Source organism: Phalaenopsis equestris, unplaced genomic scaffold (assembly GCF_001263595.1).
Source record: "Phalaenopsis equestris unplaced genomic scaffold, ASM126359v1 Scaffold000761, whole genome shotgun sequence".
Lineage (NCBI taxonomy): Eukaryota > Viridiplantae > Streptophyta > Magnoliopsida > Asparagales > Orchidaceae > Phalaenopsis > Phalaenopsis equestris.
In genome coordinates, this window is record NW_018165201.1 from 1726753 (window position 1) to 1749433 (window position 22681).

The 22681-nt window shown below is 36.8% G+C and overlaps 1 protein-coding gene across 1 annotated transcript in view; it reads left to right on the top strand.

Moving 5' to 3' along the window:
- The first annotated feature begins 278 nt into the window (after nucleotides 1-278).
- The window catches only part of LOC110030813 (SUMO-activating enzyme subunit 2-like), a 37082-nt gene continuing 14679 nt past the window's right edge, over nucleotides 279-22681 (top strand). The window contains 6 exon segments of the mRNA XM_020733739.1: nucleotides 279-417; nucleotides 1349-1517; nucleotides 1559-1703; nucleotides 4969-5070; nucleotides 16025-16477; nucleotides 16582-16811. Of these exon segments, the coding sequence (XP_020589398.1) occupies nucleotides 279-417; nucleotides 1349-1517; nucleotides 1559-1703; nucleotides 4969-5070; nucleotides 16025-16477; nucleotides 16582-16811 (1238 nt within the window).

Consider the following 22681-nt stretch of genomic DNA (forward strand, 5'->3'; position numbering starts at 1 on the left):
TTCTCTTCGGCGTTTCCCATGACGACGTTCACGTAGCTGCAACTCCTTGTCTCTCTCCTGTTGAAGTCGAGTGCTCCAAGTTGTCTCCATTGTCGACAAGGATCGCTACTGCCGTCGTCGCTTGATTCCATTGACGACGACGCTTTCTCTCACAGTCGTCTCCCTTAGCCGACGACATCGCGACTCCTCGCTCTACAGCGCCCGGTTTGCTTGCTTCTTGCAGCCCGCCAAACTGTTTCTCTTTTATCTGTGACCATATTGCCAAGGAGGTGGCCTTGATGCTCCGTTCTTATGCAAATGCCCTTGCCGGCGACTTGCTCATTTCTACTCGTGCCCCTCCAGGTTCAGAGTCTGATTTTGCTATCGGTAAGTTCTGCAATGTTCCGCAATCATTCCACGAGGCTCTTGAAAGTGGAGGTGATTAGGGCTGTAAACGAGCCTAGCTTAAGTGAGCTTAGGTTTGACGAAGAAGTCGAAGAGCACGGCCGAAATAATGGAATTAGGGCTTATCACTTACATCATGACTCACAAGATCACGGTTGAAAAAAATTTAAGAAATTTTATAATAATTTTTTTAACAATAGTTTTATGAAATTTAAAATTCAAAATTTTCCATTAAATTTATCATAGTATTTTAATATAAATATATTATAATTGTATTATTTTAATTATTAATTTATTTCAAACCAAAATGAACTGAACACGAGCGAACAAAGAGTTGTTTGTGTTCGGTTCGTTTATAATTCTAGTTTTAAAAACTTGTTCGTGTTTGGCTCGTTTACTTAACGAACGAGCCGAACACGAGCTGTTTTGACAGCTTTAGAGATGATCACAATTTTATTAAAAAGCTTGGAAAAAAATGGAAAGCCTGCACTTATTCTCACAGAGAAGTAAACCGGTACTCTCGCGTTCTCTTTGCGTTTTGCCCTTGTGGGGAAATTCCTTTATGGTCACCCAAAATTGGAGATCATTAGGAAATAGTTTGATGCTATGAAACTATTGGGCAGTTGACACATTAACCTACTTAACGGTCGACATATACTTATTCAACTATCTCACGATGCCGATTACACTCGCATTTTCTCTCGAAAAACTATCAAGATCGACAATCGTTTTATGAAAATTATGAAGTAAACTATCGGTTTTGATCCAAAAGCAGAGTTCTCTATCATTCTTGTTTGGATAAAGTTTTCGGGGTTAAAATTACATCTGTACAACATAGAAATCCTCTAATTTTTAGCAACTACTTACGGTAAGCTAAAAGCAGAGCTCTCTATCATTCTTGTTTGGATAAAGTTTTCGGGGTTAAAATTACATCTGTACAACATAGAAATCCTCTAATTTTTAGCAACTACTTACGGTAAGCTTCTCAAGGTGGATAATCCTACGCTTGCTGTCACCAGACCTTCTGTGGCTTGTGTATTAGTTGAGGAGATATCACTCATTGAGGATATATCACTCAGCCAACTCCAGATGAGATATGGATTGATACTATTCACAACGGGTATTGACAAAAGGTTGAAATCGAACCACATCCTCGTTATTGCTCACATTGTAGTATGTTTGACCACAGTTCTAATATTTGCTATCGCTTGTATCATCATCTAATGCCGAATATCACTGAAGATCAGCTATCCACCATCCTTGCTGAGAAGGTGCAATTCGATCCTCTTTCCAACATTGCAGTTCCAGATGAAGAACATGTACAGATCCAAATGTGTTGATACCACTTACCGTTATTGAAGAAGTCCCACTTACATGCCAAGACACACGAGAGTGCACTTTCACCCGAATGAAGATCAACTGGTATAACAAGTAGTTGTCTATAATATTTAACAACCTACACATTCTGCGCACTTCAGACAATTCTGCTGATTAGGTGAGCCAATCCTCGGATGAGTAATGACAGGTCTACATGAGGAAGAAGAAGAAGAACATAGGACGACTCGAGCTAGGGAATGATACATTAGTTACTACTGGCAATGACACTCATCTGATTAATTTATTAGCTGGCTCCTTCCCTAGAACTAGAGACAGAGACAAGACAAAATTGGGTCGCTCTCCAGCTACCTGATACTCTTATTTTGGCACCTTTTAGTTTTTATTTTTTTAGATCTCTTATGTATTGACTGTATTTTCTTTTTTGAAACTATTTGATATGGTTGTTTTTGTGTGGGCTGGGTGTCATTTTTTGGATCTCCCATAAAATCTATATGTACCCTACTTTTTATTTAATATATTAGTATTAGTATTTGGGCTTTCAATATATATTATATATATATATATATATATATAATATATATATAATGTTTCGTAATAGGAGATAATTTAATTAGAAAATATGAAATCTGGAAAGAAACAGGAAAGGGGGAAAAAAAAAAGGTTGGACTTATGTCTGTAGCGATCGCGAATAGCTCTGCTATCCCGGGGATGGTTCTGCAATTCTGTTGGTAATCCCGCTAAGGGTGTGGCTTCGGTGCCCGTGTCACATACTCACGTCTGTTAATGTTTCACTAAGCATGGTTCGTCTATCTTCCTCATAATCTAAGGGGGCTGTAAAAGGCCATACATAGGAAAGATTAAGGTTAAGGAGAAGAACCAGCGGTTTAATATCCATGCTCATTCATGTGGGGTATGTCCTTGCTTTGCCTTTGGTTATCCATTGATTCCTTTTGCCATCAAGTGAGATTCAACAATATTAGTATGTTTTCGGGTTGAGCTTTTTAAAGCTAGCAGAATAGTAGATTTGATTGGTTTTTTATGTGACTAGTGAAAGATGGTGGGAATAACTAATGGCAGGAATTGACATTATTGCTTGCTCAGGGAAATTCAGGTTAAAATTCCTCGGCCCCTTTGTTATTTAATATATATATTTTTTCTTTTGAGTTTTATTTTTTAATATCTTGTTGGAATCTTCATCTTCACACTCACCAGTCTTTTTTTTTCAAATGTTTTCGTTGTTGCATGTTCTAAGTACTGTAAGAAATTATTGATCTTCTGTGATATTTATGTCATTCTAGAAGTAAATAATAATGCTTTTTAAGTCAAGTAAACATAGTCTTACTAGGCTATATGTGCATGAAAATAGTTCAACTTTATACTGCAAATAATGTATATGAAACCAGTAGGATCATAACATATTTGATAAAATAAGTGTAAATGGAAGTATTTTCCTTAGTTTTTGAAGTTCCAATCTACATTCTCTGTGCTGGATTTGAGACCATGAGATTAATCAATGCCATCATTTTAAACGTAGCCCCTCAATTTAATTTATTAAACTATGCTATGTTTTCTCAAGTGGGACACTTACTCCATTTTTTTTTCATATAGTACCATTATTATCCTTTATAAGAATAATTATATAATTAGAGGAGCAAGAATAAGGCAAATTATAAACACTGTTCACCACTTATTGATTGGAACTCCTGTAGAAATTTGGGTTTCGTAACTCCAATCTACCTTGTTCTTTCTCAAGATTCAAATCACGCTTCTACTTACTAATATCTTTCTCCTTTATTGAGTAATGTTTCTTATAGTTGTGGAAATCAACAATTTGTCTGCTTTCATTTTTTTTTGTGATTCAACCTTATTCAAATTTGGGCAACAATAGATTATCTGAAATTTGCAGTAGATTTATCTGCATCATCCTTCGCGCATGGCAAAAGTAGCAGCAATCTGAGGTTAGTGGCAGCAGTAGGAAACGGACAGACACACTCTGGAAAAATTTCTATGTTCTTCCTCCAAAACTCACATGGAACATAAGAGAGATGGAGAGGGAAAGAAAATAGAGAAAAATGATCAAAGGAATTTAATTTACTTTTGTTTCCAAAAAAATGATATACTAGGTATTTATAGAATTCATATCCAAGGCCACACAAAGGCTATACTATGTGAGAAAAATAAAAATTTCACATATGCTTGGGTTAGTTACAAGAAACACGTAGTCACTAATAATTAGATATAAAATCATATTAAAAATAATCTATGCTATATGGATTGTTGAAATCAATTGTTGGTATGCATTTGATGATGCTGTATTATAGTGTTGAACTTGCAGCTTTTTTTCTCTTCTTTTCGATGTTACACATGCTAACATCAGTTTGCTTTTCTTGATCATTTCATCTATCAAATAAATTAGTTAGCTGAGCGCTGCTTTACCAGTAGGATGAAAAGCCAAAAACAAATATGTTGATTTGACTTGGCATCTGTTTGGGCTATCTGCTTATAAATTTAATTGTAGAATTGTTGTACGAGTGGATTTATTAAAAGATTTTGCAGGTCTTATAGATTTTTTTCCTTTTGAAAAAGTCGGACAAGCTTTTCCCTTTGAAATGTAATTTTCCTTTTATTTTTTGTGTGCCCAAAAAATATCAAGGCTGAAATGATCACTATTTTTTTTTACCGCTCGGTTCGAATGAATTCTTTTTGCATACGATTTCTATTTTCTCCGGAACAACTGCTCAAGGTTGTGCTATTTTTTTGGCGGACCTTATGGTATTCTTCTGGAGCTGGATCACAAACACTAAATCTTACTGTTGAGGGGCCTTTTAGATATAAAATTATATTGTGTTGTTTTATTTGTGAATTCTGAGATTTTTATGATGAATGCTTGAAAGTACATTCTGTATTGATTAGTTGTGAGTTCTGAGATTATGAGAACGGGTGCTTCAAATGTTTTCTTGTGTATATCCACTTCTGTTGATCTCTAAGGTTTTTAAGGGAGCTTTACTTACTTTTTGCAGTCCAAAACTTTTCTTTGTTTCCTTTTGCTACCCTACTGAGCAAATGTTGTCAAGCAATCATCAAAATTTTTATCAGTTCGTAGATTTCATCTCATTATGTCTGAGATTGGATTAGAAGAAAATGTATTTCTGAGCTCAGATTCATAGTTTTTAGTGCTTTATATCAAATTTGATTTGTTCATTAATTGTTATTTTAATAGATTTATTTCTTTTAACCACCTTGCAGGTAACTGTCCATGTTAAGGGTAAAACTGAATGCTACGAGTGCGATCCAAAGCCCACTCCGAAGACGTATCCGGTCTGCACTATAACAAGCACTCCTTCGAAGGTACTGAGTTTTGTAATTAGTATGGGCAACCATCATTGCTACAATTGCGAGTTCTATAGCATCACCAATTTGTTCGACAATTTCCTTATTAAGTAGGGATTTTTTGGGAAGATATACATACATACCATTCAATACCTATGTATTTGCCTATCTGACATCTAAACTTCAATTTTTACATGCATACCACCTTGCCTATGCAGGAAAAAATGTATTTCACTTCTTAAAAGTTAAAATGTGGTATTTTTGATGTGATGGAAAAGATTTGGGTGGTATAAGTATCAAAAGTAATATTTTGGTGTTAGATATGTAAATTTATAGGAATTGGGTGGCGTGTTTGTAAATGACCCTTTATTATGCAAATTGATTTTTTTTGACTTTTGATTAAAAACTCTAAAGCCTACGAAAAGTAGTAGGCTTTCTGGTGCTTTAGGACCTTGGCATCCTTATTACTATCATTATTTTCATTGCCATGAAACTTTATTTCAACTATTTGGACTATTCTATTAGACTTTTCTATCGTGGCTTGGCTTTTTTGATAGCGGGACCAGTGACGTTGAGATTGAATTAATTAGATGATTTAGTAACTTTAGACCTTTTATTTTCTTAATTCACCATGCTGATTTAGCATTGAATATTTCATGAAGATATTTAGGTTGATCATGACTAGATGAGATTTTAGAGAAGGTTAATCAGAGTGGGTTGGTTTTGATGGGTATTATGACAAAGATGACGATGGCCATGACTTTTATGAAATCGCATGATATGATCAATTAGGATTATGATAACTTTGATGAAAGTATTCACAAATGTTATGGTGAGATCTATTTTTTGATTGATGATGGGAATATACTTTGGTCATCATGATATGATCAATAATGATCAGGATATGAACTATATGATTTCCCTCTTGATGCTTTGAAAATAGGATGCATCTAAGTTTCTTGATGAGAACTTCGTCTTAGTATAGTATATACTTTCATAATGATCATGATATGCACTCTATGATGCATACCAAGAGTACATGAGCTTAGTAATGATAACAAAATTTGGAAGAACATAGACAACGAAATGAACGAACATGAGAATTACATTCAATTTGTAGTATGCACTTGGTTTAGTGGATGCATCGTTTAGAGTTTAGAGTTGGCGAGGGAAGCAAGTGTTAAGCTATGTTGATGGCTCAATATATATGATCAAAGAGTAAATGCAATGTATGTGTCATTTGCTTACAATGATAATTGAAGAATTTCATTTTACAAATGTTGCATGACAATGATTAGCGCCATGCAATTGAGCAAGCACTTTTGTTCGACAGAAGGCACAATGAGCTGTGTTGACTTCATTGATAGGAGTAAGCACACTAATAGATTAATATTAGAGATCATATGCAGACATGCATTTGGTGGGCTTGTGTTAGGCTATGAGGGATGCGACACCGATTGGCGGGGTTATGGCAGATGTGTAGTGGCTCATGTAGGAAGAAGGAAGGTCACAAATGTGGGCAAGAGGTGCTCTTGGTTGTTAGCAGTTACATCAGTGGCAGGGCGTGTGCATGAGTGAAAGGAGGCTAAAAATGGCGAAGTAGCATAAATTTTGGTGAAGTAACGCATGCTTTTATGTGTGAGCGGGGATGCCTGATGTGAGTAATGTGGAGTGCATAGTGTTGACCTTCCAGTTTCTACTTTATCTGTAACCCTTTCACTCTCTCTCAAACACATTTTTTTTTTTGTATTCCTAATTCCCTTCCTCTTTCTGTCCCCACCTCTATTTCTGTCTATCTCTAATCCTCTCTCATTTTTCCTCTTTTTATTATGCATTTATAAATACATACATACATACATAAGGAAAGAGAGAGTGGAAAATAAGAAAATGAATGAGATTTTAAAATGAAAATTTTTGCCTCTACAAAATTGCATTTGTTACCTTGCCGCCATCATCATTGAAGAAACTGCAGTGTGTGCAAGGTTAAATGTTGAAAGGAGCATTGCACTATAAATTAAGTACCAGCACGACTTTCTTGCGTTGCTGGGAAACTCTACCATGCTGCAATTCTCTGGTGGATGTATCGAAGAGCCATTTTCGTTTTAAAGTCTGGTGGTTAAAGATCCATAAAAATGTCAATATTCCCTCCTATGTGGGGGAGATAATTGGATGCTATCAGAATTCTTAATAAATGAGCACGAGAACAAAATTTAAATGAAGTTATGGACATGAATGTGATAGGAAGGAAAAACAATTCAAAATAAAAGAAATAGGCACAAAATTAAAATTCAAAATGTGAAATGTCATAAATTTGAACACTAAATTGAACTTGGGGACTTGGCAACTCAAATACAAAGCATAAATAAATTTTCACCAACTACCCGTAACTTTTGGAACCATAAATTGCAGCAACATATAAATAAGGAAAGAACATAAATGGCCCGTTAACTATTTGTGAGAGATTATTTTAATACCCAATTTTGTAAGAAAGTCAAACTTCAACACCAAATTTAAATGGAGTTATGGACATGAATGTGACAGAAAAGAAAAAAAATCAAAATATAATGTAGGCACAAAGTTACAACTCAAAAGTGAAATATGTCATAGATTTGTATTCAAAATTGAACTTGGGAACTTGACAACTCACATACAAGCTTAAATAGGATTTTCTCTAAGTATCCGTAACTGTTAGAACCATAAATTGTAGCAACATATAAATAAGGATTCAACATAACTGGTCCCCTAAATATTTGTGAGAGAATATTGTAATAACAAATTTTGTGAGAAAGTCAGATTTAATTCTCAAACTTTAAAAAAAAATGAAAAAATAGTCATACTGTTTAAACTAACATAAATTGATGTTAATGCAATTAAAATGAGTTTATTTTAGACAAATATAGTTTTATTTATTTTTTTTTAATAAATCTAATTTTCTGCTTTATTTTATCATACACAACAACTAATTTCTCATATAGCAATAGTGGATTGAGATCATACATGTTGTGAAGCGAGTTGATTTTTATGATAATTTAGTTTTGACATTTTTGCTACCTTGATTTACTTGTAACAAAGTTTAAACTAAATTTTTGTTATACTGAAATGAGGATGTCTAACATGCCAAACAAAATTATTTATTATAAAACTCTAATTTGCTTTTCCACCTATATGATCTTAACCCATTTCTTTTCAATGAGAATTTAGTTGCTGGGCACACAAAAATAATATATAGGAAATTAGATTTAATAGAAGATTCAAATGAAATAATTTTTTAAAATATTATCATTTTTTAACACCATTAACTTCAATTTTCAGCAGTTTAGATGGCATGATTATTTTTTTCCCTACTTAAAGAGCCTGTGGACTAAATGTGACCTTTTACATGATTTGAGATTAAAAGGACATCTCAAGAAGGATGGTTTGACCATTTTGGTCATTTTTTCATATAAATATGGCCAAGTAAGAGCTTCTGTTTAAGGGCAAAGGAATTCCCTTGTATTGTCTATTTGAACACTCATGTAGATCAAATGCAAGCAAGCCAATGCTGCTTTGAACGCCATAAAATTTTAACTCATAAAAATTGCAACTAGATCTGCAAGGCAAACATGAGAACATGCAGAATGAGATCTTTTAAAGCTTAATATGGAACACTGCACATATCTTAATGACGAAATACTACCTAAATAATTGAATTTGAATGATTTTTAAATTAAAACTCTACATCTTCTTTGATAAACTTTTTTGATGCTCAAAATTAAAGTCAAAATGTTGCGTTGAAAATAAGATAGACTTGTTGACGCAAATTTCCTTCGTCCGGAACTAATCGGTCCAGGCCCCAGTAGGGCTGATCGATTCTTCCACGAGGAATTGGTGCCTCCTTTCTATAGGGGGATCCAATCCTAGTTATTAGACTTATATATGTGATTCATGTTCTTATGTTTAGTAGTATTTTGGCTCATATTTCTGTTCGGGCAGACATTAGTGTCAAAGTTTTCCCTTTCAGGGTTGTATTCAATGATGAGTGGTGCTCTTGCTGTTTCTTGTCCGTGATGGTGATTATCCTCGACCTTCTCACTCCCCCGCCACCGAAGTATTTGCTTCAACCAACAAAAAATAGCCACACTATTGTTTTCCTAGTGTTGTCTACTACCTTGCTCCCTTGCCCTTTGTGCCCTTTGTCGCCAACCCTTTGCCTTCCTGCTATCATCCCGAGGACATCCCCCTCGCCGCTTTTCTACGATCCACAACCCTCCCTATTACTGTCATCCTTGTCCCAGCCATCCCTGCACCCTTCTCCAACCATTGTGCATCGCCGCCACCACCACCACATTCCCCTTTTGCTATTGCTCCACTATCTCACTCTTCAACGACGCTTTATTACCTCTCAGGAGGCCCAAATCTTCGCCGACCACCACCACTATCACCTCGGGATCTAGTCATAGCTTGGGGTTGTATTGTCAATTATTGTAATTTCAATTTTTCATGAGTCGTTTGTAATTTTCCTATTTGAATTCAACAATAATATTGATTTTCCTGCTTTTTTGGGTTAACTCTAGTATTATTTGGTAATAGAACTAGCTTAACCCTAGTCATACCTCTGGGCTTCTAGCTTTCATACACATCTCCACGCCCAACATTTTATTTCCTATTCTAAATACTCTCTTACACTCCTACAAATCTAAACCTTAACTATTGCAATAAGGAGATATATGTCAGAAACTACCCGAGAAGATGTACAACAAGAGATTCGTCGACTATATCTGAGGCTCGCAGAGATTGATTACGGATCCAAGGAAAATTACTCTCGATCAAGATTTGGAGAGTCAAAGAGGAGAAAAGGGTCGAGAATCTCATTCGTTTCCATAGGGTGGAAATCAGTAATGAGGAGAACATACAACAAAACTTCAAAATTCATTATTAGAGGAGGTCAAGAGAGGAGATGACTTATGGAGTGGCAGAGATTTCCGAGTAAAAGTTGATTTATTGGAGTTCAATAAAGGGATGGAGTCAGAAGATTTCATCGAATGATTGCAGTCGGTGGAGAGAATCTTGGAGTACAAAGAGGTGTCAAAAGGCAAGATGGTGAAGCTCTCAATTATCAAATTGAAAAAAGAGCTTCCTTGTGGTGAGAAAACTTTTAGAGGCCGAGAAGAGAAGTGACAAGATTACTAGATAGAAGAAGATGAGGAAAGAAAAGCAAAGGAAATACTTACATCCTCACTACCAACAGAATATGTTTTTGATGTTCCATCACGTACAAAAGAGAGACTTATCAGTGGAGGAGTTCATGATGCAATTTGACCAGTTTTAGATGAAGTGCGTGTTGGTCAAGCAAGAGGAACATGCTATAGCCTAATATTTGGGATGCTTAAAGCCAACCATCAGTAACATTGTGCAACTGCAGCCCTATTGGTCAGTAAGAGATGTCTAGACTTTAGGCTTGATGGTGGGTAGACAATATAAATAGAGCAGACAACCACCACCATTCAGAGAACCACTCGCAGTTGAAGACATCAGCAGGAGCACACTTTAGTGATTTGAAAAGACTGGTCAGGATAAGGACATAACCGCTTAAAGTGAGAAGCCTGAGAAGAGTAATACACCTTCTATGGTTCTGACCAAAGAATGCTTCATATGTCATAGATTTGGGCACATCTCCTATTTCCTGCGAGTCAAGTTGTGTCTTTTGCTGAGCAGAGTGCATGCAAGAAAGTTAGCGACGAGGAAACAACTGAAGAAAAGGGTGAGGAGTATCAGCTTCCACTAGACGAGAGCGAGATGCTTTTGGTTTGATGAGTCCTTCAGATTGAGGCACTGAAGCAGCAACAGTGGCTTCGCCATAATATATTCTACAGTAATTGCACCATGAAGGAAAATATATGCAATATCATTGTTGGTGGAGGTAGCAACATGAATGTGTCATGGAAGAAAATTAGCGACAAGGAAGCAGCTGAAGAAAGGGGTGAGGAGTATTAGCTTCCACTAGAAGAAAGTGAAATGCTTGTGGTTTGATGAGTCCTTCAGATTGAGTCACTGAAGGAGCAATAGTGGCTTCGCCACAATATATTATATACTCATTGCACCATGAAAGAAAATGTATGCAATGTCATTGTTGATGGTGGTAGCAACATGAATGTGACATCAATAGTGATGGTGGATAAGATGAGCATCCTGACTTAGAGACATCTCATCTATACTCTCTGATATGGTTGAAAAAGGAGAACAATATCAGTATTAATAGGTGTCTCATTGAGTTTTTAATTGGGATCCAGCTGCAGGATCATGTTTGGTGTGATGCGGTGCCCATGCGGTGCCCATGGACACCTATCAACTTTTGTTGGGGAGAACGTGGCAGTATGTCTATAAGGCTCGATATGATGGGTACATGAATACCTACTGATTCACCAAAGATGGGAGACACAGAACCCTTCAACATGCCATAGAGTCCGATATTAGAAGTGCTCTTACCAACATAGAAGTATCAGATGTGGGGAGGCAATAGAAGCAGATCAGGCAATCACGATCATTTAGACAACCACCCATAGTTGGAGACATCAGCATGAGTACGCCTCAGTGATTTGAAAAGTCTGGTCAAGACAATGATAGAACCATTCAAAGTGAGAAGCCTGAGAAGAGTAGTAGACCTACTGCATTCCCGACCAAAAAATACTTCAGACGCCGTGACTTTGGGCCCATCGTTTCCAATTTCCTGACGAGCCGAGTTGTGTCCTTTACCTAGTAGAGTTTAGTAGAGAAAGTTAGCGACGAGGAAGCAACTGAAGAAAAGGATGAGGAGTATCAGCTTCCACTAGATGAGGGCTAGATGCATGTGATTTGAAGTGTCTTTCAGATTGAGGCGCTGAAGGAGCAACAATGATTTCGTCACTACATATTCTACACTCATTGCACCATGAAGCAAAATGTATGTAACTTCATCGTTGATGGAGGTAGCAACATGATAATGGCATCAACATTGATGGTTTACAAGATGAGTATCGTGATTTAGAGACATCCCCATCTATGCTTTCTGACATGGTTGAAAAAAGAGAACAAGATCAGTATGAACAAGTGACTCATGGAGTTTTTGATTGGGAACCAGTTGCAGAATTAGGTTTTGTGCAATGTGGTGCCCATGGACTCTTGTCATCTTTTACTAGGGAGAATTTGATTGTATGTCTACAAGACTCAGTATGATGGCAAACGCATAACCCTTCTACATGCCGCAGGGTCCGAGATTAGAAGTGCCTTTACGAGCAGAAAAGCATCATGAGGATCATTCATGGTGATGACAACAGATCATGAGAGAGAATAATTGATAGCAGACACAGAACAATCTGCATAGGGAGAGTTTCATAACATTTTGGTCACTAGCTTGCCACTCGGGCCGCTACCATTTAAAGAAATTCAGATCATGCTCCCCTTAGATCAGGTTAAACCATTCTTGTGTTGTTTTTGGAGAATTCAACAGAATTCACTTGGCACGGAATCCCGGTTTAGCTCTGTTTGGTACCCCAAATTGGTGATTGATATGGATGTTTGCTTGTAAGTGGGGAAAAAAACTCTCAAGTGCTTTGGGGGACAATGCAGTCACCAATGGAATCCATTTGCTCCTCAGAATGCAGTTGAAGACCCTAAATCCCGACAAATCACAACAGCTCCACTACTTCAACATGTAGGCAGTCGCCTTGACAAATGAAGTTGAAGCTCCCCAACCACTGGAGACTTACATGGGCGTTGCACACCAGTAGCACCGTGGGCGGGTCGTAGAGGAACCTACGGTTTTGCTCCAGTGACTTCCTTCGTCTGGTCCGAAACCTGGAGGGCCAATCTGTTCTCTCACGAGGGATTGGCGCCTTCTTTCCATAAGGGATCCAATCCTAGCTATCTAGTGCTTATATATGTGATTCTTGTTCTTAGGTTTAGTAGATTTTGGCTCATATTTCTATCCGGATAGCTGCCTGTGTCCAAGTTTTCTCTTCCTGGGCTGTATCCAACGAGGAGTGGCGCTTCAGCTATATTTTGTCTGAGGTGGTGATTATCTTTGACACTCCCACTCACCCGCAACCCTTCCATCGCCACCACCGTATTTGCTGCATCCAACGAAAAACAACTATGTTACTATTTTCCTTCAGTTGTCTACCACCACTCCTCCAGTCCCAATTTGCTGTCCCTTGTCGCCAACCCTTCGCCTTGCTGCTATCATCTTGAGGACAGCCCGTTATCTTCCTTTATGCAATTTGCATCCCTCTATATTGCTGCCATCTTTGTCTCATCCATCCTTTTCCACCTCTTCTAGCCATTCTACATTGTCGCCCACCGCATCCCCCTTTTGCTATCGCCACCACTATCACACTCTATAGCCACCTTTTGGTAAATATTGATTTTCCTGTTATTGTTTGGGTTAATTCTTGCATTTTAGGTTAATTTCGACATGACTTATTTTTCCCATTCCTCTAAGAGTTCTGTGAATATTTTAAAAGACCTAATATTATTTTAAAAGTTCAAACTCTTTAAGTTTTGAAGTTAAACTCGATATATGCACACACTATTGAGTTAGCCGCTTTACTTGTAAGGCAGAGTCACAAGTTTAACATTTCAAGTTCAATTCCCCAAGTCCTAAAGACTAAAGTTGACAAGACTTGAAATTCATAACAACCATTTATACAACGAATCTGGCCTATGCAGGTTTAAATAATTACTTTCAAATTTTCTCTTGCGGCCTGATTCAAAAGTTCATTTCATCGTGAATCAAGAATTAAATGTTTTTTCACATGCATGCTTAGGATTTTATTTTGCCTTCTATGAGACTTTTAATGCTTTAACAATTTCATCGAAAAATATGAACTCTCAGAGTCGCCCTGCCTAGAAGTGAGGTGCCTGTAAGTGCAATTTTCAAATTTGATTCTTAACAAATAAAGATAGAATTAACAAGGCGCACAAGGGGTTCCAAGTGTACTCAAACTATATGCAAATAATGAACCTGATTTTCTACAAGCGAGAAGGCAAAGTCGATAAGGTTCAAGATAACAAAGTTCAATGATTCAAAATGGCTTTATGATGGTCGTGGTTATTGCACATCATAGTCGGAGAAAACAATTAGTGCCTTTGAACATCACAACTTAATTGATAGTCATGTTCATGGTAATTTTAAGTGAAGGGGATTCTACTTTCAAAATGCCCCCTAAATCTTTGAAAAATGTTTTGGGGATAAATCTTGATAAAAAATATAAATATAAAAAATTCATAAATTTAAAATATTTATATAACAATTATTTGCATAAACCTAGGAACAACTATCAATTGATCCTAAACAGTTTGCTTAGTTGACAAATTTACGATAATCTCTGCTCACAAATAATTGATGTCAATATGATAACTAAAAAAAAATCCACCCTAGGAAAGACATTATATGTCATATTATTGTGTGATTTTTTTGTAAAATGACACCACTAAATAATTTGTTATGACTAAGACTATCTTTCAGGATGGTTTGCAGCAAAATGATATTATTAAATTACTATCATGGCAAAAGCTCGTAAGTTAACCAATGAAAATCTCTTGAGTGTTGAATCAAGGAATATACTTGATAAGCATTTAGCCATTATCAAATTGGAATTATTTATTTAGACTGACTCATATCTTCAAAGTTCTCTCGGAAAACATTGCCCATGATTGTTGACAAAAATTTTCGGTCAAGTTCGGTTAACAACAACATTTGACCATGTAGGCTAGGGATGATGACACCTTGGGACGTTAGAATCTTGAGACCTTACTTCAGATCATAATCATTTCTCTTATCATCTGTTCTACCCTAGCGGCTGTAATTTTTTCCTTAAATCAAGGCATTATTAACATAATTTAAGCATTTAGCACTTACGGATTGGCCTTAATTGAAAGTCTATCGTTGGCAATAGGATCAGCTAATAGTCCTGCACTTGTGGTAAATTTTGATCCAGATCATAAAGCCTTTTTACAAGTTGATGACTACATTTCTAGGTATTGTTTATCTGATATCTAAGTCCTCTCAAAATTTTGCTCAGAACAACACTCATGGATAGTCAAGCGTGAATTGTTAGAGCCCACACAATGAGAGAGAGCAATTGACCGGGTAAACATATCTTAAAGACAAGGATTGCAACTTATCTCGGTTCGCAGTGATGTCAATGCATGTAGACATGGATCAAGTATGAGGTTGAGGTTAATGAGCGAGGAAGATAACGGCATAGACATGCTCTTTTAACATTTGATACACTACATAATAGTTGAAAGAAATAAGGGGAAAAGCGAGTAAGGGTCTAATACCAGTTAATAAAGTCTTAAGGCTGTAAATAAGGATTGTAGAGAGAGGTGCCAAAAAGTGGAGATAGATGGGAATTGTTGGTATTTTAGAGAAAAAAACCTAATTTTATTCAATAGTCAATCCATCATCATAAACCCCAAGGAACCTTTTACATATTGTGTAAGGTCCTGAATAAATTACTAGACGTAGACCAAATCATTAAGTCAAGAAATAATGTGTCGTTATTACATAGTCAGTAACATTTACAAAATTTAAATGGACACGCATAAACCATAATAATGAAAAATAATTTGATGTCCATCCTCGTCCTCCATCAAATAGATTGCAGTAGTTCATAGTTAAATGGAAAAATCAGCAACGCACATTGATACAGGAGTTGAATTATATATATGGAATTTTATCAGTTATTGATTGTGAAGTACATGGAAACTTGTCTCTTTCCAAATTTTACAGTAATCGTTTAAAGAAAGTACAAGAAAAAAATATTATTGCGTTCTTTCTTATATTGCTCTGCAACATATTGTCGTTGTGCCTTTTTCATCCATGCCGCAAAGTGATCTTTTTTTTTTGGGTCCTTGATTATCCATGCGACTTGTTTTCGTGTTATGTTCATAAAATGCTTTTGTTTCTATTTCATGTTGATAATATTAATATTTTTTGTTGCATATTTTTCAGTTTGTTCATTGTATTGTCTGGGCAAAAGATTTACTCTTTGCGAAGTTGTTTGGCGATAAAAGTCAGGATAATGATTTGAATGTCCGGTCTCATAATGCTGGTGATGCATCGAAAAATACTGAAGATGTATTTGTGCGAAATCCAGATGAGGATCCTGAGAAGTATGGTCAGAGAATATATGATCATGTTTTTGGATATAATATTGAACTGGCATTAGCTAATGAGGAGACATGGAGAAATAGAAAGAAGCCGAAGCCCATCTATATAAAGGACGTGATTTCTGAAAATTCATTTCAGAGCAATGGATATTTGGCTAACAGGAAAAATGAGGACATGGCAATCTCTGCCATGCAAACTCTTGGTCTTAAAAATCCACAGGACATATGGAGTCTTGAAGAAAATATGAAAGTGTTTTTGGAGGCTTTAAGTCTATTTTATAAGAAACGAGAGAAGGTTTACCTTCTACTTGATCAAGCAAATTTTTTTTTTCTTTGCTAGCAATATTGGCTCATTTCTTTTGTGTCCTTTTTTTAAATTTTTTCAAAAATACCTTTCAGGATATTGGGAACCTCACGTTTGACAAAGATGACCAGTTAGCTGTAGAATTTGTGACTTCTGCGGCAAATATCAGGGCTACATCTTTTGGAATTCCCATGCACAGCCTTTTCGAAGCTAAAGGGATTGCTGGGAACATTGTTCATGCTGTTGCAACCACAAACGCCATTATTGCTGGTCTTGTAGTTATTGAAGCAATTAAGGTTCTTCAGGGTGATTTCAACAACTATAGGTATGTGCTTAAGTATTCAGAATGGTTTGCTAACTGCGTCATTGCCCCTATAAATTGATTTCCTCACTTAAAAGCGCTGGGTGCTATTCTAATTGTTTTCATTAATATTTGATTCATAGCCGTTGGGAATTTACTTTCATGATCATTAATATCTAGTCTTATTCCAACTATTTGGAGTCAGCTGTTTGAGTAGTTGCTGTAACATTTACCTAAAACTTTATGTACATAACGTGGTCATACCAAATATGGTACTTCTTGAGCATATTCTAAACCACATCATTGCACACATGGAGTCTGTAGTCCTTTAATAGGCATCATCTTCATAGTATTCAATCTTTAGTTATAATTTCTTCCCCTTTATGCACTAAGATCTTATCCTTCAAATTCACTTGGCATTATTAACTAAAGAACTTTCATGCTATCTATTCAATAAAATGTATATTGTGCCAAAAAGAGAGAGGAAACATTAATGGCTAGTTGTTGGCTTCTGGCTGAAGAACGATTTTTGTTGTGCATGAATTTGTAATAATTTTAAAAAAAAGGCAGGTAGAGATATGCAAGCTGATTTTTCCATAACCATATTTTGAATCTCTTGGATGTTTTGTGATTTTAATTCAGCATTACTAATTAATATATACTTTGGATTATGGATGAAAGATTTCAGTTGATTAAAACTTGGTTAAATGATGTAATACAAAGGTAACAATACATGTAATATGTCAATATAAAATATTACTAATACCATTGTAGGGCTCCTAAAAGGCGTTTAAGAAGCGGGTTATGCGGGGAGTTGGTTGTGGAATGCAAGGGAAAGATAATATGCAAGCTCGATGGCTTTTTGAAGGGTATTGGTGCTGGAACGTGCTGCCGGACTGCAGGTTGGACGAGTTTGTTGGCTGTCCCAATTGAAAACAACACTCAAATTGCGAAACCATGAGGGGGATTCGCCACCTGTTCTTGAGTAAGATGCATACACATCACTTGTAGAAGGAAGATGATACAACACTCCAGATAGTATAAACAGAGATTACAATCTTTAAACACAATAAAAATCGGCAAAAGTCTTCAATATCAGAAAATAACAGCATATATATATATATATATATAGTCTTTCAAGTAAAAACCTTACATAAAAAATATGATGAAATTAGAAAATAAAAACCCTACTCTGAACCACAGGCTGGACGAGTTCGGTGGCTGCCCCGATTGAAAACAACAGTTGAATTGTGAAATGACGAGTTGCGGGTCGCTAGGGGGATCTGCCATATGTTCTTGAGGAAGGTACATATAAACCATTTTTAAAAGAAAGATTATACAACACTCCGAAGCGCATAAAATAGAGATTACAATCTCCAAACACAATAACAACCGTCAAAAGTCTTCAAAATAAAAAAAATAACATATATATATAGTCCGTCTAAGTAAATACCCTACTTAGAAATAAGAAAATAAGAAAATAAGAAATAAAGAAATAGCAAATAAATCAAAAAGGAAAGAAATATATTGAAAGTAAGAAAATTTGGGCTCCTCTGTCAGCTGCCTTGTAGACTGGATTGCGATTGTGAGTTGCCCGCGATCTCGTGGAACCCACAGGTCATTGAATCCCGCGTAGAATGGGTCGTGAGATTGCGTCATCATGCTCCCACGTTATTCTTCCGGGTTAGGAGAAGTTTCTTTTTCTTCTTTTGAAGGATTCAGATCTCACTGTCAGCTGTTTTTGTCCACCAAGCTCTTGAGGAGATTTCCAACACCGTCGTTCATCCCTCTCTTCTGATCATATGTCGATGGATGTATTGTTGAATAATGCTAGAACTTAGCACCCAACTTACTTCATAGAGCCTTCCGGAAATTGGTAATTTTTTTTTTTCGTTTCTATTTGAAGTGATGACATGCTGGGTTGTTCTCAATGGCGAACCTATGTGGTAAATTGAAGTTTAAAGAATCCTGGAAATTCTTAGTGATGGTCGCATTGCCTCAGATATCATATTTTACATGTCATTATTCTCTAGCATTACCAATTCCAATTTCACTGTCGACTCTCAGAGCTTTAGAAATGTGGCACGATCCACTAAAGTTCCTATCTTTGTCTAGTACCCATCATGACTGACTCTTTTCATGACAAATGTATATTACTCTTCTTGTCCTTGATAAGTGAGTGTATGTTTTTGTAGCCATCATTAAATGTACCTATATCATATTGCAACAATTGACCTAAAAGAATGTGACACACATCTATAGGCACATCGTCACGCCAAATATGATCTTGCAGTTTCTCTTGTAAATAGTTTATGACACATCTCTTGTCAACACTGATCTTTGTCCTCTTTTTCAACCAAGTCAAGGAGTATGAGTGAGAATTATGAGTGGTGATATTGAGGGTCTGGGGCAGCTGCAGCTTATTGACAATCTGCTGATAAGCAGCGGATTTAGATAAGTTGCTGATCAGCAGCTGATCCAAATAAGCTAGTTGACTGTTTGGTTTGTTATGTTAGAAAACAACTGATTTATAGCTAATTGTATATAATCAACCAAATCTGATCATGCAGTTTCTCTTGTAAATAGTTTATGACACAGCTCCTGTAAACACTGATCTGTCCTCTTTTTCAACCAAGTCAGGGAGTATGAGTGAGAATGCTTCTGAGTGGTGATATTGAGGGTCTGCTGGCAGCTGCAGCTTATTGACAATCTGCTGATAAACAGCTGATTCAGATAAGTTGCTGATCAGCAGCTGATCTGGATAAGCTAGTTGGCTGTTTGATTTGTTATGTTAGAAAACAACTGATTTACAACTAATTGTATATAAACAATCATTTTGCTCCTGTGTAGCAATCCTGTTTGCAACAAAACTGTCATAACAATATATTTGATACTTGAGAAGCAAAAAATCTCTTCAGAATAGTAAAAAAAATAAGATACACACCTTATATAACAGTGAGTATCAAATGTACTAAGAAAAAAAAAATATTAAAATTACATTAAAATATATGATAATATTAATTTTAAAATCCAGACGGCGTATGTCCCGAGCTACGTCGTCCTCCAGGGATGTCATCTAACCCCAATCACTATCAACAATGAAATTTGCATAACCGCCTGCCCGCTGCAAGAAGACACTTCTCCTGACCGTTTGCCCACCGCCAACACCTATAAAAATTTCTTTTGTAACTATGTGCCTGAAGTGACGTCAGTAGGGAAGTGTATAATCCGCAGTGGCAGCGCACTCGTCGGGAGGTCCTTGAAATCCTGGAGCTCATTATTTCTGAATGATTAAAAAGACAATTCATGAGTCACAATAGAAGTTGAAATTGCTGAAAGAATTAATAAATTACAGTTTTTTACAGGTGCGAGGTCTCAGAGAACTCAATATACCAACAAATGAATCCATCACTACAAGAAGACAGTAGACCCTGTAGAGAAATGAGTTATTGGGTCAAAGTCCTAAGACAGCCAACAATCGGGCAAAAAACACCCCTCATCAAAACCACAGCCAACCCCCCATCACACCTCCATCACAACCCCCACACAGCCACAACCTAGTCCCAAAACAACCACCAACCTGGTAGAAAACACCCCCATCACTGCCACAACCCAAAGCAAAAATGCATATCCACAAGAGCCCTTTCAACATCGGTAATCCCTCACATCCCAATTGCACCATTACCATCAACAAAAAAGCCAAAACCCACACATCAAACATACCAAAGGATATCTCAAAAAGTTACAGGAAACAAACGACCAAACATCCAATCATTCCCTCGTTTCTTAATAAGTCATCACTTTTCTTAGCAGTCACTACTTGCCATTAGAACGTGCAACATCAAGATGGCAAGTCATCTTACATCACCAACACCCAACTGAGGGCAACATTAGTGAGAGACACACACACCCAAGTCTAACCACCATCATCAACACAACACCCAACCACCAGCAACACCAGCAACAGTGAATCTAACAATTTATTTGAGTTTCACCAAAAAGAGAACCTGTTCTATACTACTAGCATTAATTAACCTTTTGGCCCAATAGTATTGACTATCGAATGAACAAAAAAAACCTTGAATTTTAAAGAAATTGGTGCCACTATAATAATTTTATACTCACGATAACTTTGCAAAAAATACAAAAGAAAACATAAATTCCAACAGCCCAACCAAAATAGAAAGCCACAACCTAGTCATGAATAGACCAGCCAAATTCTAGCAGAAATCGACAAGTACAGGTCACTTTTGTTTCATATGATACATGAAGGTTTTCCATGAGAATAATCAAAGCAAGTTTAACACCCAAGTCCAATATCCAACACCCAACCAAAGGCAACAGTCGAGAGAGTATGATATTACTCACAGAAAAAGAAGAAAGCCGAAAAATCACAGAAAAACCATTCCTTTGAAATTCTTCACAAAGAGTATGATGTTACTCACAGAAAAGTCATTCCATCGAAAATCACCACAACAAAGGCAACAATATTACTTACAAAGCACCACAACCACAGATCACAGAGAGGAAGAGGAGTAGAAATGCAACAATCAAGAGAGACACGTGAGAGAGGAGCATGAGAGAGACAACCGGGGAGCGATTGAAGCCATGAGATGAGGGTAGAGGAGAGGATGTAAGTGGCACAGGGCACGGGATGATGGCAATCGCGACGAGGGCAGAAAGGTAAAAAAAAAAACTCCAAACGAGGGCTGCGGGGTCGAACCAGCAGCAGGTGCTTATTAGAAAGCTATACCCACGTATCGCAAAATGCACTGAAAATGGAGAAACCAAACGAGAAGTTTTTGTTTTGAAAATGTAAACACAGCTGATAAGCTGTGTTAAATAGGCCATGATGTTGTCCACTAGCTATGTAGACATCACATTTTCGCAACCACCTCCACTTATAATGAGGCTGCACACTTATTCCCTTCACTGTGCAACATATTTGAATCACGTTATAGTAGAGTCATTGTTACTCTCTCGTGGGCTAAAGTTTGAAGGATTCGTGGGATCAAAAACATCTCTCCCTCTTATGCGGGTAGTTGGTACCGCACTCCATTTTCCTCTTCTAGGCCTTCACCGTTTACCTCCTCCACAACACTCTACTCAGTGAAAGATATCATAATTATTTTTGGGCAATCAGACGTAATATGGCCAACAATTGAAGAGTTCTTGGCTGGGACGTATTTAGGTGTACTAGTGGTCTTTACCTTTTCTCTACTTGATATGGGTCTCTCCTCTGGCATGACTGGCTTGGGTGCTCCATTGGGTGTACTTTTGCTGGCTGATTTTGTGGTTGAATTTTATTTTAAGGGTGGTGTGAACTTGATATTGTTGTCTCTCTAATGATTTAAACAATTTGTATCCAATAAGGATGCAATTAGATCACATTACTAATCGACAGTTTTAATCACCTCAGATATCGAGCCATGATGTTCTACTCGGGCTCCAATTACACTCAACATAAGCTGCTCGAACTCATATGTGTATTCCTTTATCGAGAATTTTTTCTGTCGCAACTAGTGAAGTCTCGAGAACTTATCATGCCTGTCTTGCGCTGGTAGGTACTTGCATCACGTCTCCCTTTTCATCGTTGACCAAGTTGTGATTTTATTTTAATTTTTAATACTGGCGTGAACGTTTTAAAGTTTTTTACTAGAGAGATGCATTCTTTTTCAACTTGATGACGACAAGCTTTACCCTTCCGTCATGTGGAACGTTCTTATACTCAATAATTCATTTCATTGTCTAGAGCCACTCGAGGAACTCGTCAGGATCCATGCAACCATCAAAATCTGAAATTCACATTTACTTTAAGATCTCGACTTCTCTTATGTTCCATGCCAAATCATCGGGGTATTTGCTCTTCATCACCAAAAACTTTTTAGGGAAAG